The sequence below is a fragment of the Gopherus flavomarginatus genome, chromosome 7 (genome assembly GCF_025201925.1).
Source record: "Gopherus flavomarginatus isolate rGopFla2 chromosome 7, rGopFla2.mat.asm, whole genome shotgun sequence".
Lineage (NCBI taxonomy): Eukaryota > Metazoa > Chordata > Testudines > Testudinidae > Gopherus > Gopherus flavomarginatus.
The window spans coordinates 104,066,680-104,084,893 of record NC_066623.1 but is presented as its reverse complement, the minus strand read 5'-3'; the positions used below and the strand labels follow the sequence as shown (position 1 = coordinate 104,084,893).

The window sequence follows — 18,214 nt, the reverse complement described above, 5'->3', positions numbered from 1 at the left end:
CCAAGTTTCCAAGGTAAGGAAGGAAATGATCAAGAGAACAGGAAAGCCTCGCTCATACCCATACATGTTGCACTAACAAATCTTCAATTGCCAACCAGAAAAGCAGAGAGACCTTTTCTCCTGAGGGCTGTAATGTTTTGGTCTCATTTCGGTTGCTGCGTTTAGTATGTGGGTGCTGGTGGCCTGTGACATACAGGAGGTCAGACTAGATGATAAGGTAGTCCGTTCTGGCCTTTCTACTCTATAATAAAATTCTGCTCCCTCTGAACAAAACCCTTGCCTGCAAACACACCTTTTGCTCCATACCTCGCAGTACTTGGCTGGCCCATACTGTTGCTTCAGAGAGCTCTCTGAGCTCCCCAATGCAAGATGTCATCGTCCCCCTGGCTTCATATATGAACTGCCTATGCACCTTGTGATTCATTTTCTTTGTTCCTCTGAAAGGACAACTACGGAAATGACTGAAGGCTTACAAGCTTGGATTTACCCAGAGCTACAAATCCGGCAGCGTCTGGGCCCTTAAGAACACCCACCTCCAAACTTCCGCTGAGACAGGGGGTCAATCACAGACAAAACACCTAAAGTCCATGGATGGCTCTCTACAGCAAGCATCTCAGAGCAGCTCGTCCTGGGTGCTTGACGTGACACATGGCTGTGTCCTCCTGAAGCAAACAATGAAATCCCGCATCACAAACAAAAAGCAGCCTTTTATACTGATGATTGTTCCCACCCCTAACCACTTACTCCTTCCTCAGTGGCTTCGCTTTCCAAATGCCACCGGGTCCCCTCCAATAGTGATCAAAGCTAAAGGGGGGCGGGGGTTGAAAAAATGACTCACTTCTGTATCAGTGACATCTCAACACTACACATCTATTGGCTAAAGGCTGGTCAAAGTGGCCTTTAAGCAGAGGAGAGTAAGGATGAGAAAGAATGATACAAACAAAGCACACGCACTGCCCAAAGCTAACACAGAACACATGTGATCTCAGCAAGCAAGAACTTGGGGGGTGGGGGGGAGACAGTTTAACAGCCCTTTGAGCATTTTAAGCCTTATGTTGGGAAGCGTGATTTGCAACACCCACAGTACCTCAGGGGAGGAGGGGGGGCCTCTCCTCCTCCCCAACCCCCAAACAACCACTGCATCCAACAAATCTGTGATTGGATCATTTTATTTGCTACAAAGCATTGTTAGATTTGGCTCTGTTGATGGCCACAGTTCGTGGTGTGCTCAACTTTGGAGCGGGGGAAGAGGGGGGCGGGAGAGAGAAGAGAAAAGAAGAGAGAAATCCTCTTCCACTCCGGAAGCACAAATTCCATTTGCCTTTGTTTCCCAGCTAGAATACAAAAAAGTGATTTACTTCGCTACTGATGGTCTTCGAAAGACATTAAACAAAATATTTTAAGGAACTGTTTTCCATCCAACCCTTTTTAGATGAAATCCCTTGTGGATTTAAACCGGAGAAAGTTTGCATCTTCCCACTATTTGTTGACATAAAAGAAATGTTGCTGCCTTACTTTACAGAGGCAGTCAGAATCAGAGGGGGAAAAAACGTCTGTTTCTATTTGAAACTGTCAAAATTAGCATTCAGTAATTAAAAATCACACCCTTTCTCTTAATAACCTAACCAGCATGATACAATCAGGTTGTGCCAACTCTTTAATCTAATTGACTAATTACAGATTTTAATTTAGTCAGTTACTGAACAACTGTTGACAATTTGTTTTCATTAGGGGCAGAACAGGATAAATATTTAGGAACCCCAATCGAAGACTAGAGTGTAAGTTCTGCACCCATCACCTCAAGTGTAGGGCACTCTGTTTTTCCATCAATATCAACTAAATGAAGGTATTGCTTTAAAAGTCACACACTCTCCCAGCTCCACTGCAACCATCCAACACTTCAATAATCCTCGCTATAAGCACGGTAACATTCCAAGGCAGAAAGAGATGGTTTCGTCTGCGAGAACTGTCAATGCTCTTAAAACAGCGCCACTTTATACTGAGAGCATAAATGAAGGAGTGTATTTTAATGATGCAGTTTTGCTTTTACATATTACATAGATATCAGCTGTCCAGACAAGTTTATCAGCTTTGGCTCATTAAAAAGTGAACTTCTATTTTGGGGGGGGGGGGGGTTAGGGGCAGGGGAGGGGCGAGAGGAGACACCTAAAAAGTTACGTAAGTGCCTGCTTTGGAAACTATTATTGAAATTCTTAAGGCACATGGATTTATTCTTAAATCGAAAAGACAAACATCCTCTCCTCCCCTCAAATGTCTCCATCCAAAAAGAGATGGGTAGACACATGGGTAGAAAACTGTAAAAATCAGCATGTTGCTAGGTTGGGAGAAAATTCTACACTCCTTTTAGGGGTTTGACAGATAATCCTGCAAAGGTGCCAAATGTTAAGAAAATTCCTCTGTTCAGTTACCTATTGGGAAACTCTGGCCCTACTGAACGGATATGAACATGCCTTGGAGACAGAACAGGCATATTTCTTACCAGGGAGGCAGTCTGTTTAGTTTGTGCCTGTGCAAGCACTTCCTTAGCAAAGCCACAAGGGAGTGAAGTTTTCTGGCAATCCCCTCTTTCCATGTCCTCCTTTCAATGGAAACGTGAAGAATCAAGTTTTGTCACAATTACTGCATGGAACAGGTTCTGCTCTTTTGCAGCAGCAGGACTGAAGTTCCAGCATCACTGCTGCTGTAAAGGATGCTGCGGCCACAGGGTGCAGTACAGGTGCAACTGACTTCCTAGCTGGTCACTGATATGCTACAAAAGGTTCCTAACTGATGGCACTGAACTCTTGTCAACCCCCGCCTTTGGGGACAAACTTTTAAATGGCAGAGTATGCAACAAGCTGGCTAGCGTGTGCGCGCACCAGTGTCCTCTAACAGACTGAATCCAACTGGCCTCATAGGCCCTACATTGCTAACCGCCTTAATAGAAGTGAACGGGGAGGTGCTTAAGACCAGCTCTCTGAAGTCCTGAGATGACATGGTTGCACAGAATAGCACCCACCATGAAGTCTTAGGATATGGGTCTACTACCCGTAAGCCAAGAACAACAGCTCTTCATTGGTGCTGAAGAGGTAGCACGAACTACACACAACAGTCTAGAACAGATACCGGATACCCAGAACAACTGCACATGATTTATCAATTGAGTCCCTGGTTAGCCTACATAATGCACATCCAAACACTTTACATTTCTTAGGGCAGTGGTTCTCAACCAGGGTTACGTGTGCTCCTGGGGTACGCAGAGGTCTTCCAGTGGCTACAGCAACTCATTTGCCTAGTTTTACAACTGGCTACATCAACAGTACTAGTGAAATCAGTACAAAACTAAAATTTCATACATATAAGGACTGTTTTATATTGCTCTATGCACTGAACTGCAAGTACAATATTTATATCCCAATCGTTTTATTTTATAATTATATGGTAAAAAGGAGACAGTCAGCAATTTTTCAGTAATAGTGTGCTGAGTCACTTCTATATTTTTATGTCGGATTTTGTAAGCAAGTAGTTTTTAAGTGAGGTACACAAGACAAATCAGACTCCTGAAAGGGGTACAGTAGTCTAGAAAGGTTGAGAACCACTGTCTTACAAGGTCACAACATCCTTAGCCTTCTGCTAAGATACACAGATTTGAAACGGCAAACAATCCTGTACCAAGAACAGAGGACAGGGACAAAACAGACCATAACACCTACAAATGTACAACAGAGCCACAGTTTAGACCAATGAAGGGGGGTGGGGAGGGCAGGGAGAGAGAGAGAGAGAGAGAGAGAGAGAGAGAGAAGAAAAAGGTTAACACACCAAGATCATCCCCTACAGACACTAGTTTAAAGGGCACCAAACAAAAGTCATTGTTCAATCACATTTAAACTAGCACAGACTGCCAAGTTAGCGGAACTTGTGGAAACAAGGCCACAAAAAAAGCTGAGTTTTTTTGTTGGTAGTGAAGGAATAATAGGAGTGGCGATTACCTCCACAGGTGCCTTCTCAGAGAAGGGATGTGCCCTAAAGTGACACCTTCCAGAGAACAATCTTGGCCTGAGGAATTGGCAGCTTAGTTTACAGGGTTCAGAAACCACTATCTGGATCCTATACTTGGTGTGCGGCCATCGAGGGAGCGTGACTGAACTACATATGATCTTATTCTGCCCGGATGAGGAGAAGGAGCTGGGGCTACTGAAGGAGCCCCAGCTTGTCTCCTATTCCCCTATTGATTAAAAATTATGCACACCACCACCAATCATTGCAGCCTTTTAGAAAAAAAAAAATTAACACCATATCTGCTGTTCCTGCATCACTTAAGGCAGCAGTTCTCAAATTGTGGCCTTCTGGGGTTGCTAGGACTAGCTTAGACTTGCTAGAGCCTGGGGCCCAAGCCTCAGGGCTTCCGCCCTGGGCATTGGGGCTCAGGTTACAGGCCCCCTGTCTGGGGCACTGGTTTTGGACTCATGCCCAGGGCTGCGGGATATGGGCTTTGCCCCCCATCCCGAGGCAGTCGGGCTTGGGAAGGCTCAGGCATGGGTCCCCCCCTTTTGGGGTCCTCTAATAATTTTTGTTGTCAGAAGGGGTCCCGGTGCAATGAAGTTTGAGAATCCCTGGCATAAGGGATTTCCAAAAGGTACCGTTTAACACAACAGGTTAAAGAAAAGAAACATGGGTTGTTAGACACGTGAAGCAAATGAGGTATTTTTACTGAACCAGCCATACCATCTTTTCCAGGACTAAATCACAGCTTTCCTTGCACTGTCCATCAATCCTTTAGCAATGCATCTTTCAACAAGACTGGAGCAGCTGGAGAGAAAGAGCTGGATTGATTTTTGTTTTTTAAAATAATTTAAACCATTAAAAAATCCAATGCTTTATTTTACATGTAAATGCATTATCTAGTGAGTGAGCATTTTTACTACCTCAGCCACCCTAAGGGGGACAAGACACCTTTGAAACCTATATATGAATGCAGTGGAGGACGGAGAGAGAAAATGGTGGATATTTTTTCCCCTTCAAATCTCATGTGACCAAAGAGTGATTTTTCTCAATACTTCTCACCCTCTCAAATTCAGCTTGAAGGAGGTTGTGCAGACAGAATAATGCCACAAAAGGTACGTAGCGACAGTCAACTAGATTTAAGTTCATTTTCTGTAGCTTGAGGCCATAATCGACTAAAGTGGTTCTGGTGATCAAGTTTTCTGCAATTCCCCATTCTATGTATTAGCTATTTGACAGAAATTCACTGCGGTATTTAAACTGGCAGTCATCACAGCTAACTCAAATTGTATTGGCTTTCACAATGTTGAAATGCTGAACTGCAACCATCAATCGGCCAATTCTGAGATAACGCGGTGGTTGAAATTCCCTGTCATGCTGTACAATCCCTTTGTAGCTCACCAGCTCAGAAGATGCACAATGAAACCTGCAACAAGAGTGTCTGGCAACACAGCACACACTGTAATATGAGTGTGCTTACAGAGGGGCTTTGCCTAGAAGCAAGATAAAGGCAGCCGTGCCAACAGCAGTAACCTCCAGAGAGAATATAACATTTTCTATTGGAAACACACACAAAAATACTGAAACGAGACACAGATTTGGGATATTTCTCCTCCACACTCCCTTTTGATGTTTTCACAACCCCGAACAAGTGAAGCAGAGAATAAAAGAAACATGTCCAATTTGATCAGATTCCCACTGCATGCAGGATCCAGAAATAAAGTATATTAATTGCTAAGAACTGAGTGCAAAGTTCAGAACACGTCAAATTAGAAAAGTCAACTGGAAATCAATGTATGTGGCTTAAAATGAATGCCATTTTCAGTGCTTTTTACTTTTGGATAAACTCTTTCTGTATACTCTGGAGAATAGGCCGGCTATAGCAAAGCTACAAACAGGAATAATTTATTGAGGGGTGTTGGCTTTTCACACACACTGGAAAGCAACAGTATTTGACCCCTTAACAGAGTCCTGCTCTTATACATTATGCTCCAACTACCAGGTATTATGCTAACACCACCTCACCAAGAGCACAGCATCTTTGAAACTAAGCTAGGAGCCCAAACTCAGTGGAAACTGCATTTCCTAACCAGGTAAGGAACCGTGTTAATACAAGACATCATGAAAAGTAATGAGAGACTGAAGTGAGAGTGATTTTTATTTAAATATTAAAATCTGATGGGGGAAATTGGTAATTTCTCCTGCTGCTACTATTAGTTTTCATAAGGTTATATTGGGAAGTGAAATGGAAATTACACAGCATGCAAATACCACACTTAACGCTCTGCTAATGAAGCACGCTGCTGCTCTTACTCCAAAGCCTGTGTTCCCTAAGCCAGCTGATCTTGAGAGATGTGTCTCTTCATGTGTCCAAATGACCACACCTCCAAGATAAACAATGGGAAAGCAGCATGGAAGGGAAACTGGCCAAGTTTAAAGTGTATTTCAACCGGCGTATAATTTCTCTGCTAGTCACCAGGCACCAGAGGTTTTTAAGACCAAAACATCTAGAGCTGATTTTACAGCGCTCCACTTACACAAAGGTGAAAGTTGAGAGTAGTCTACTAGCGTATATTGGAGCAAATACAAAGTCTATTGGTAAAAAAATGTCATTTTACGCATTGCAGACATGTGCAACCTCCAAAAACCAAGTTCTGTAATTGGTGAAGTTTAAACAGTGTTCTACAAATCTATGAGATGCTGTATAATGGGATATTTTTACCCACATCCAACACATGAAAGTAGTTATCTGGCCACAGTGTTCATGATTCGCAAACCATGCAGGAATGGTACTGCCAGCCCCTCCACACCCAATGAGCAAGGGACAAGGAATCAAACCCTGGTTAGAACCACTGAGCAGCCCCATAACTTTAGGGCATGCAAGATTTGTCGGCAGTTCTTCACACATTTTCAACACTCCTTTCAGCTTCAGCAACAGATGTTCTGCTTTGGAACAGTAATTCAAGAGAAAGTTCAGAAGGTGACAGGAGTCTCCATTTAGACTTTGGTGCTCCTTAGTAACCCTGAGAGAATAAATTTTCCCCAGACTCCACCTCAAACAAGAAAATCCTCTGCCTCCTCATCCTTCCATGTTACATTACACATTATCACCCCACAACAGAACTCCCAATGGAAAATACCAGGACATCAACAAGAGATAGCTTTGACGTTGCGATTAAAGGGGCATCTAGTATTGCTGCCCCACGAACGTGCTATGTTTCTTTGCATTTTCAGAGCACTCACACAAGAGCTATTGGCCATGTACCCGTCTCTCAGAGAAACACGTTCCTAGTCACACAAAAAGTTTATCATTTGCTCCCTTTCTTTGGTCAATATTTAAGTTTTATATGCCTAGTTTCCTCACCCTGTAAAGTACACTACATTCTCCTGCTGTGAAAACATTGATTCTTGAGGAAAAAAGAACCCTTAAGCATCTGCAATAAGCAACAACATGGAGCAGAAACATAATCAACCACTTTAAGGCCAATGAGAGAATGATGAGAATAAAAACTAAGGAGGGAGAGGAATGGGGAGGCAAGCAAATCTTCTTATGAGTCTTCATAATAAAACTAAAAAGGTAAAGTACTTAGGGCTGTTACAAAACTGTATTACACTGAGAATTAAAAAACAATCAGGATTGTGTCTATTTGCTGTAAGCTTAAAGCAACATGTATTAAAAGAAGTTTATGTGAATCTAATGCACTCAGGCCTATTGTTAGAATTATTACCAAGCTAAAAAAGATTAATTTCTCTAAATACACTAAATCCTCAGACACTATTATAAGGCTGCTGCTAGCATTGCTATATCTTGGCTGCCAATACCATCAAGCACACCTTTTGTTGTGAATCCAAGAGCCACCCAAAAAAAAAAATTTGGCCCGCTGTGCCAATCATGGAGTCTTAACACGTTCAAGAAATTGAGAATTACAGAAGAGATGCTTCAAGAATAAACTGTCCACTAGGACACAGCTGCAATCTCCAGAAGGGTTTTCAGGAACTTTAAGTTACCAAAGTTGGCCTTAATATGAAAGGTCTGCTGGCAAGTAGTCAGTCACTTTGTATCTTATACTCTTGATTATCAAGTCCAAGCTTTTAACTCAATCTATCTAAAAAACAATACATGAAGGACATTGCCACATCATTTGAAATATTCTGAAATCTGCAGTGCATACGGAATGGCACATGTGATACAAGAGTATTCACCAATGGTCAGCAAGTCACAAAACAAAATTCCAGCTTGGCTCCCTTTGGAGTAAACTGAATCCCAAGGGAGACGAAAAACCCACAGCAGAACACACAGACCCAAGGAAATCAGAGAAATTTCTGTTGGTTTCCCCTTGTATTTCTCTAGGGGACAGCTCAGCAATTCCTGATTGGGTTAGATCCTGGGGAAAATCAATTACACTTCTGCATCCTGAACCACTATCGAAACATTTCTTTTTGAACCTGTTCTGAAAACAGGTGCCGGCTTGCTGGAAACACCACCCTTAACACATTCATAGCAAATATTTTCAAACAGCACTTCACTATTATATCCCATGAGCCTTCACGCTTTGCCACCCCAGCAACAAATGCCTTACCAAGCAACGGATGAGCAGCTGGGAGGTCGTTAGCGTGGTCCGTAACTCATCCACTGAGTCATGTTTACAGAACAAAACCTTACATATGTTCTAGAGGAAATTAGCAGGTGCACAGGCAGGTTCATGGCAGTAACATAATAGGAAAGGAAAAGATTCTGTACCATTTTCTCCTGAAGATACTATGAGCTGGACAGGGAGAAGAGGGCTGCTGTTGCGGTTAGTAAAATGAAGCTCACTGACATTTTCCTGTAGCAACCTAGCCCAAGCCTGCATCAGTTCCTCAGTTCAAATTCCTCTGTCACTATCCTAACAACTTGGCATTCACATGAGCACTGAGTCTTAACTGAGCAGTTTCATCTGTGCAGGAACAACTCACTTTCCCTCCACAGCTCCACCCTTTATTGCCCTGGATTCCGCACTGGCAGAGGTGAGGGTAGAAGGGACACTGACGACAGAGGATTCCCAATAGTCAATTCTGATTTAAGTGCCGAACCATCTCGCAAAACACTCAGAGCACCAGCAAGGCTATCTGGCTGCTGTGGTCCAAAAAGAATAGTCTGCTCTTATTAAGTAACTTAAAACTCTTCCACTCTGAAATCTCCACTACAGGCAAGCCAGGGTCTTCAGAACAATCCCATCCCAGAGCCTGACAAGTTGCTATGTTTGCCTACAAGTACACAGAAGAGTCAGCAAGAGGTTGCTCAGGAAGCATTTTGCTCTGCATTACGAAAAACCCAGCTGCCGATACCCTTATTATGCACCTCTGCTATTTACCTGGGATCCCCCGAAACATGAATCTGCAGAACAAACAGTCATTGCTTCACATCCAATCTCAGAATATAGCCTTTCCAACCTGTTACCAAAAGGTAGGTTCAGTCCCAGCCAACACCTACATCATTTTCAAATAATTTCTCTCTTCCAGACACTCCACGGCCCTTAATAACAGGACCTTCAACAAAAAAAAGGGGTTAAGAAAAAGACTGCAATGCAGTCTTAATGAAATGAAGTACCTTTATATTGATATTTTTGAGACAGGATTATTGGACGTCCAGAGCAAGCTTCCTAGCAGCCCTAAGTGCATTTTGTCTGCAATGAGTGGATAGTTTCCCCCTCCGCCACTGAAGAAACTGAAGGATTTTCCTTTTCAGATTCATAGATTACATACCTTTTCCTGTGCAACAAAAAGGCTGGTAAAGGAGATGTCCTCAACATGAGAAATATTAGCAGTGCTCCCCCAAAGCACAGCTACAGTAACACTTTGTTGTCCATTGCTATGCAAAACTACTTCATTCTACCAATAGTCTGAACACCTTTAAGCACTCAAGATAAGTATCTGAACTAATTTACATAACTGCAACATTACGAAATACTGTTCAACCAAGTCAGAACACTACTGAATGGAAAAAAAAGGTACCGCCACTTGGCTACATTTGCTTTTGGTGTGTTGAAGAGGTTCAAGCCTTCTGACCCCCTAATTACAACAAGGATTAAAAATTTGTTACTCACGTAATCATGAAAGGCTTTTGCTTCACTTGAATGTTCACAAGTATCTCGCCTTTCAGGAGCTGCACAGTAAAGGTCCCAAAATACGCTGCATGGCAGGAAAAGCAAAACAGGATCCAGTTACTAATTATTACCTATATAATTAATAGCAAACTTACAGTGGCATAGTACAAACTGTGCCAACAGTTCATTAAAGGGGAACAACTATCCACCTCAATTGGCTGTGGTCGAGAACATTTGAAGTCCATCAGAATCATGCATCCCATTTCATTCCACTCAAACCTTCTAGCAACAACTCCAAATAAAAGCATTTCAAACCGGGTTACCTTAAACATTTTAAGAGACAAAATTAGTACTGGTAATAGTCACAGCGAGCAGGCAATCTGCCGAAATGAAGAAAGGTAATTCAGGGACTTCTAAAACCTCAATTTAAGAAGTTATCAACACTGTCATCTCAGGATGCCTCTTCCCCCGTACCCCCAAAAGGTGTTCCAGTAGCCAGCTGCTTCAGCTTGTTCAAACCTCCTTTCCACACGCCAAGTTTTGAGCAACACTTTGCAAGAATCCAGTGTTAATCTACCGAACCTCGACGTAACATTTCTCACACGTGGGAAATATTCCCAGAATGAGTACAACCCAATCACAGCAATTTCACTTCAGCATGGGAAACTGTACCACAAATGCTCTTTGAGCTCTTTGGTGTTGACCGCACACAGGATTTCCAGTTAAGAACCTCTCAGAAAGCACCCCTAGACTGCTCGTCCACAGATACAGAGAGCCCCACTCAGCACAGCATGTAGGCACTGACTCACTGCTTCTTGTTGATCTGCATTGGTTGCAGGGCAGCATATTGCCACCTGAGAGCCTGAAGTTGACTGGTTGGCAATCCAGTGACAGTATTAGCATATATATGGCAACAGGCAGAGAGAATTCAGTTTTGCGATATCCAAAAGCCTTAATTCTATACCATGTTCCCCAAACCCTTCTTCTCTAACTCTGTTACCCAACATGCAGGCATGGGCAGAAGTTAGACTGCCCAGGCATGCAACATAAACCAACTCCCCCACATGTCCAGTAGTACCACAGATCTGATCTTCAGAGACTAGTCTGCACTATATGCTTTGCATGTCATAAGCGTCCTGCACTAATTTGGCAAATGCAATTAGGAACTGGTTTTCTCAGCTAATACAAGGTTCTCAGTTACTGGCTGCAGGGGAACTCACACTGGCTCCAGTCTCAGCCACTCCCAAACCCAAGGTGTCTGCTCTGGAAAACTGGTAGGCATGTATGCCTGGTTTTCCTGAATTTTGGGAATATGACCAAAATCTCTCTCAATATAGCCAGTATTTATTTGTTTGTTTTTTAAAACACCTACCACATGCTCACAGTGCTATAGCAAACTTTAAATGAAAAGGCATTTGAAAGCCATTGACAGTAACTTCATGGACACAAGTAGTCTTCCCTTACTTCTTGGGGCACAGTAGTAGGTTCTCCAGAAACTTAGGATCCCTGCAAGTTTGCCACAACAAAACACCTTTGCCAAAGATAATCCACAAAAACTGACCTCTTATGAGTCCGTATAATTTATTTCTACCAGTCAGCACTGAACAGAAGATGGCACCTCCTTCCCTCATCCAAAAACAACCCCAGAAAGATCAAATCACCCTGAATCACCATCTTAAAGAAAGCAAGAGCTCCCTTTTTCCCCTGCTTTAGAATGATGCAGAGGGACAGAGAAGCACTTACTTAGATACCCTGACTATCCAGCGAGAATAAGGAAGAAACCAACAGGAAGCTCTCCCCTTCTTCCTTACAACAAAGCACAAATTTCTGCTCATTTAAAAAAAAAATCTTATCCTTTAGGTGAAAGACCACAGCTCACTACCATACACTGCTACTACACAACATTTATTTTTCAAACAAGACAAGGATCAAACCAAAACTTTTACCTAGGCTATTTTTTTGTCTTTCAGATGGGTTAAGATAAAACATTTTCTTTCATTTTTTTCCAGGAGGAACTAGGAATGCACACTTACCACCACCATGAATGTAGAAACCCAGGAGGCTCTCCTAGTGTGATATTTTTTTCCCATCGGATCTACAAACAAGAAAGCATGGAAATCGGTTAGATGAGGCAGGGTGAGAGCAAGAGAGGATGCTCCTCCAAATAGCCAGGAGGCTCTGAGGCCAACTAGCAATAAATGGCAAAAGGTGATAAAAATTCAAAATGGAGGCCACAGTGGCTGCTTCTGAAAACAAAGGCTATCAGGGGAAAGGGGGGGGGTCAAAAAAAATAGAGCCACTTACCTCTGATAAAAAGGTCTGTGCTGATTTCTGCGCTCCTACATGCAGCAAATATTCATAGACGTATAAAGCTAACCTGTAAAAGTACAGAAAGAGAGACACACCATTACACTGGAAAATACTTCATGAAACCGTCCCACTCCGACAAAACGGTGCCTCCTCTCCTGGGAGATGCATGCTAAAACCTATGGCAGGAAAAGACACACCATCACCACCAGAGTGGGAGAGATGGGAACTGCCTCTTCCTCTCCCACCCACCTCCCAAAAGTTGACCCTACTTTAGCGCAGGAAACAAAATTACTTCTCAAGGCACATGCACAATTCAGCATGCAGACAGTATCCCAAGTCACTGAGCCAGCCGCGGGGAAGCCAGAGCCCCAGCAACTACACACACACAAAAGGGGGGAGGGGGGAAGGTTGGTTCAACCCTGGAAGTGCATGGGGAAAGCAGCGGATATAATGAGGTGGGGAGAAGCGAACTGCTTCGTCTCCAGTCCCTTTGCCCCCAACATCCTCTGCCTGCCCCAGCTTACGAAGTCCAGGAGCCAGCAGTAAGCGAGCAGGCCAGACGGGGCACCGAGGTGGGAGCAAGTGATCGTGCCCAAACAAAGCCCCTCGCCCCTCACACTTGCATGGACGGAGAGCCAGGGTCAGACAAAAGGACGCAGTGGAACCAGCACGCCCCCCCCCCCATTTCCCTCTCCGGGACAGAGCAGCAGCCAAGTCTGAAAAATACCCTAGGGGAGACCCCCCCGAGAGATCGGAGCCTCCAGTCCAATCCCAGTCTCCAGCTCCCCAAACCCCGTTCCATCATCGGGGCTCCCCCAGCGCCGCGAGCCTCGCCGCAGCCTCACTTACTTTTCTCGAGCCTGCCCGTCCGAAGGCACAGCCGAGCCTTTGCCTTTGGCGAACATGGTCCGCAGTGAGGAGAAGGCGAAGCCGCCACTGGCTCTGCTGCCGCTGCCTGGGTCTCTTCGATGCCGCTTAGTCTCCCAGCCCGCTCCCCTCGCTGTGGCCCGCCCCGGCCTTGGCTGCCTCCCCGCTCGCTCACTCCGGCTCCAGCTGTCAAAGCCTCAGCCCCGGCCTGGACCCCATCACCCTGGAACCGCTCCTGCCCCTGCTGCCGCTACCACCACGGCTACTCCGAGCTCAACCGAACGTGGCTACATTGGGATGGAACGCGGCGGGCGTCAACGTTCCACAATTGATACACGCCCCGGCCAATCGCCGACCGGCGGGGGGAGGGGCCGCCCCGCCCCCAAGAGGCATGTTAAGGTGATACGGAGCTAAATGCAAGAGCTCGGCTGCTCCGTCCTAAGGGAGGCGGGCGGCTTCAGCCTGCCTCGTAAAGGGCCCCATGGGGTGTGGGGTTTCTCCTGCTGCTGGAGGCCTGGGGCGGTGCTGTTCCTTCCTACCTCTCTTACCCTCCGGCTTCGTCTTCCTTCCCAGTGTTCCCACCTACTTCCCACGAGGCCCCTTCCCCCTAAAGCCCTAACCGCCCCATCCTCCTCCCCTTACACCCCCCCAGCCATCCGCCCTTCCCCGCTTTCACACACCACCTACCACTCCCCTAGCCTCCTCCACCCCACTCCCCTGTAAGCCCCCCGCTAGCTCCTTCCCCTTCCGCCTCCCCCAATCCCTTACCCTCCTCTAGTCCCAAGCCCCCCAGCAGCCACCCTTCCTTCCCCTCCTTAGCTGCCCTTTTCCACCCTTTCCTTGCCCTTAAATCCCTTTACCCTCAGCTGCCCCCAGTCTACCCTTACCCCCTCGAGTCCCTCCCCGCTGCTCACTTTTCCTCCCCGGGCTATTTCCCCATCCCTGGGAAGCGCTGGGTGCTCATAGGCACCCAGATCAAGCTGTCTTGGGGGACCATGCCATCCCGCGTCCTAATTACCCTGCCCGCTGGTGGTCGAGGACTCGGAGCGCCTCGCTCCGGGGACGTGGGGGGGGGGGCTAACGCAGCGCCCGAGTCATGGGAAATTACTGGGGGCGTGGGGCAGGCGCCTGCTTTTTGAACAAGGCAAACTTGAAAGTCCAGGATGAGGGAGGAAATTGACGAGGGTTCGAGCTCCGTGACTCAGGCGAGGAGCCTGGCTGGAGCCTGTCTTAACCGACAGAGCCACAGGCCAGAATTTGCGATTTATTCTCTCCCTCCAGTGTGAAGTTAAAAACTGTTGATGGGGGTGGGGGGAGAGGCGGTGTTTCCAGCCAATTCTTTAGTGCCTGTTTCTCTTTAAATGTGATAGAACCTGGTTGGTACTGTCCCTTTAAAAGAAACAAGCTGAAAAAGCTGTGTAAGCGCCGATTGGCTGTCTGTTTGGATATATCCTAAGGGGAGCCTTGAAACTGTTCGGCGAGGTTGATTTTTTTTTTTTTAACTGCGCTGTTCCAATAAACAAGTAACGCCCCTCCCCCTTACATGCCTATCACCAAACAATTAGAGGCTAGGTCAGTGTCCTGGGGAAAACACAGTGGAAGTAGGAAAACTTAACCTCACAGTTAATCTAAGCTAAAAACCACACAAGCCCATTAAAGTTCACTGCCGTTGTGCTAATGGGCATTTTTTAAAAGGGACTTTTCCATGCTGGGACAGAGCGGTGTCTATGTGCCTGTCTGGAAAGGAGACCGTAAGGTGGCTTTTTTGGGGAGTAATGTGCCCATGAATGCAATGGTCTCCCCCCAAAAATGCTAAAGCCCTAAACCCTGTGCACGCTCCTTGATTACATCTGTTCACTGCGGGGTCACTGAGATTTATTTGGAAAGGTAACATTCAAGGGGGCTGCTGAGCAGTCTACTGTAGAAACTCTTAAGTTTTAAATAAGATTTGTGTGTGTGACTGTGTGGGAGAGAAGGGGGGTGGGCATGGAGCAGGAGGGGAGGGAAAGACACTCAACATACAAAATAAAGGGGGTTCCAGCCATTTTTCTGTATCAGGAGTAAATCGGGTTTCTCTGAGCCAGTCAGCAGTAATCAAATTAGTCTGCTACAATTGTTAGCCTGAACTTCCTTAAATCTTTGGTTTGTAAAACACCAAGGTTAGCTTTCTTGTCTATCACTCACATATCAGCCAAGTTTTAACCGTCTCTTCTCTGCCATTTACTTGTAAGATTATTATTAGACTATGGGCTAGTTGTGCCCTTTGGGTGGGGATTAGCTATGTGTGTGACGCACATTTGGACCAAATTCAACGACTTCCCAAGAAGAACCTTTCTTCATGCTCATAGAATACATGTGTAATTCCTGCAATGTTACTTAAATAAGGGATACTAATGCTAATAGTAAGTGATCATTCATTCTGCAAATAAAATGGTACCCCTTTGCCCTTCACCAAAACCAAAAGCCTGGCAAAGAATATGGAGCAGTATTTTATGGAAGTGTTGGCATATACTTCAGGGCACAGCTGGTAGATGGAGATGGCTTTCAGTATGCACTGCTTACTCCCGATGCCAGTCATTTGCACTCAGTCCCTTCCAATGGTCATCCTTCCAGGGATGGCTTGATGCCAGAAGCTCAGCAGACAGTGTAGGTAGAGGGTGAAGAGGCAAGGAGGCTTTTTTTTTTTTTTTTAAGTGCATGTAGGAAGCTTCAGGTGGAGAGTGCCAGTATCTATTTGTTCCCTATCAATACCATTAAAGTAGATTTAAACAGGAGTGGGAGCTGTCAGTGCCAACCACAGAGGAGGGAGGGCTGTGAAGGACTCCCCTATGTCAGGGTAAGGAGGAGTGAGATCTCTCTCTTGCTTTTATCAGAGTAGATCCTCCTCCTTACTTTAGCCCAGCGGTTTTCAAACTTTTGTATGGTGACCCCTCTCACATAGCAAGCCTCTGAGTCTGACCCCCCTAATAAATTAAAAACACTTTTTTATATATTCAACACCATTATAAATGCTGGAGACAAAGCGGGGTTTGGAGTGGAGACTGACAGCTCATGATGCCCCCCATGTAATTACCTTGCGACCCCCCCCCCCAGTGGTCCCAACCCCGAGTTTGAGAACCCCTGCTTTAGCACCTGGAGCTTTCCTGCAAGACAGAGGGATACTGGCATCATGCACAGAGTGGACAGTTTCCCCACCCATGTCAGGAATGTCAGCTGAAGCAAACAAGAACAGCAGCAGTGGCAGGGTGGGATAACAGATCTTGTTTCTGAACCAGGGTCACTCTAAGTGGGGGGCTCTCTCTCTTTAGAAACTAGCTTTTTTAAAATTTAAAGTGAAGTTGTTACACTGGGGAAAACTTCAACAAAAAGACTGTGTCTTTGGGCTAAATGCTTGAGCCTGTTACCCTCTGCCCCATTTCTTTGCCATTTTTAAAGACATCTGTGCTGGAATAAAAGCTTTTTCCCTGACTGCCCAACTTCTACTGGTGGATGCTGCAGTGAATCAGAGGCCTATGTTTGTGATATCACTCTGTTACCAGGGGAATTAGAGTGATGTGATAGATTCAGCATTCTGACTTCACTGCAAGCCCAATAGGGGCATGATGGGCTGGGAGGGAGACAACCTTCATCTCCACTAAACAGCTTTAAAAAGGAGGAAAGGGATGAACTGTGAAAAATATTAATTTACATTTTAAGCTTGTTATATTTGCAAGTTATGTGCTATGAAGCACATTTTAAGCTGTCTTTTATCATTTCCAAAGCTATTACCCATTTGTTCAAACTGAGCAATAGAATAATAACCTGATCACTTATTGAGGGCAGGGTGGTTCCATGCTTTAGAGGGGGTTTACATGCTAATGGGGACTTCACAACCTGGCAGCAGAATAAATCTAATTGGCTAGTCAAAAGTCAGGCTGTGAATGTATCCAGATAACCAGCAGGTCACAATTCAACCCACAAGCCCTCCCTTAAATTAGCACATCCACCCAGTTTAATGCAAAACTTAATGATTAATTTAAACAACAGACTAGACAACTACTCTAGGGAACAGTCCTGGATCAGTAGGATTAGATACATTTATTGGGCTTTTCCATTGTGGTCAGGTACTATTTCAAACCCCTTTGGTTTGTAAATGGCTTAATCCTGCAACCCATAAGCATAACTTCCACTGAAGCCCAGTGGCTGAATTTTGACTTGCAGATCTCAGCAGGCAGCCAGGAGCTGAAATCTAGGATTTCCTTCTCTGCTGCTAGTTGTCCGCTCTCCAGCAGCAGTTTTCCTCTGTAGAACAAGGTGAAGCAATGGAAGTAATCCGTTGCAGTTCTATAGCCGCTCTTGCTACGGAACTCAAAGTCCTTTACAAGCCCTAAATAAATTTCAGAACAGTGCCAGGAGTTAGATTTAAGTATTTAATTTATTGTACAGCTGGAGAATCTGAGACAAACGCAGGTTATGTGGCTTGACCAAGGTCAAGCAACAAGTCTGTTGCAGAGTCAGAAATAGATTTCAGGAGTCCTGGTTCTAATCACAGCTATAATCCTTGTGCCAAGCATGCAGTATCTTTTCTCAAGATCAAGCTTTCAAAAGCTGTATTTTATAATCCTTACCTTCCCTTGCCTTCACCTTCCCATGGCCATTTCTATGGAAACCTGGGCATAAACAGGAACTGAAAGCCAGCAACTGAAACTAACAAGAACTCCAGCTCTCAGCTACTGGCTTATAGTTACAGTTTCCACGGGAACAGATGTTGGATCAGCAGTAAAAATAAGGAAAAGGCTGGACCCTTTTTCAGACTTTGCCTCTACCTTGATGTTGTTGTTCTGACCTTGCTCTCCAGCTAACAGCCAGGAACCTGCTTTCAAAGTCTCTAGCACTTCAAGCTGGTTAAAGAATGTTTCAAAATAAACTATTAACAATTATCATTTGAACTTTACAAACAATGGCCCTAA

At 44.9% G+C, this 18,214-nt stretch overlaps 1 protein-coding gene across 12 annotated transcripts in view; it reads right to left on the bottom strand.

The window, feature by feature from the left end:
• SSBP3 (single stranded DNA binding protein 3) overlaps positions 1–13,578 on the bottom strand; it is a 136,157-nt gene extending 122,579 nt beyond the window's left edge. For 4 of the 12 annotated variants that reach the window (XM_050963517.1, XM_050963519.1, XM_050963522.1 and 1 more), the window contains exons 1-4: positions 13,248–13,577; positions 12,393–12,465; positions 12,122–12,183; positions 10,089–10,173 (exon numbers count right to left, since the gene is read on the bottom strand). In XM_050963517.1, coding sequence (XP_050819474.1) covers positions 10,089–10,173; positions 12,122–12,183; positions 12,393–12,465; positions 13,248–13,303 — 276 coding nt within the window. In that variant the 5' untranslated portion in view covers positions 13,304–13,577. Of the gene's footprint in view, positions 1–10,088; positions 10,174–12,121; positions 12,184–12,392; positions 12,466–13,247 lie in introns of those variants that run through there. The other 8 variants (XM_050963516.1, XM_050963518.1, XM_050963521.1 and 5 more) reach the window with 3 other exon arrangements.
• Positions 13,579–18,214: the final 4,636 nt, after the last annotated feature.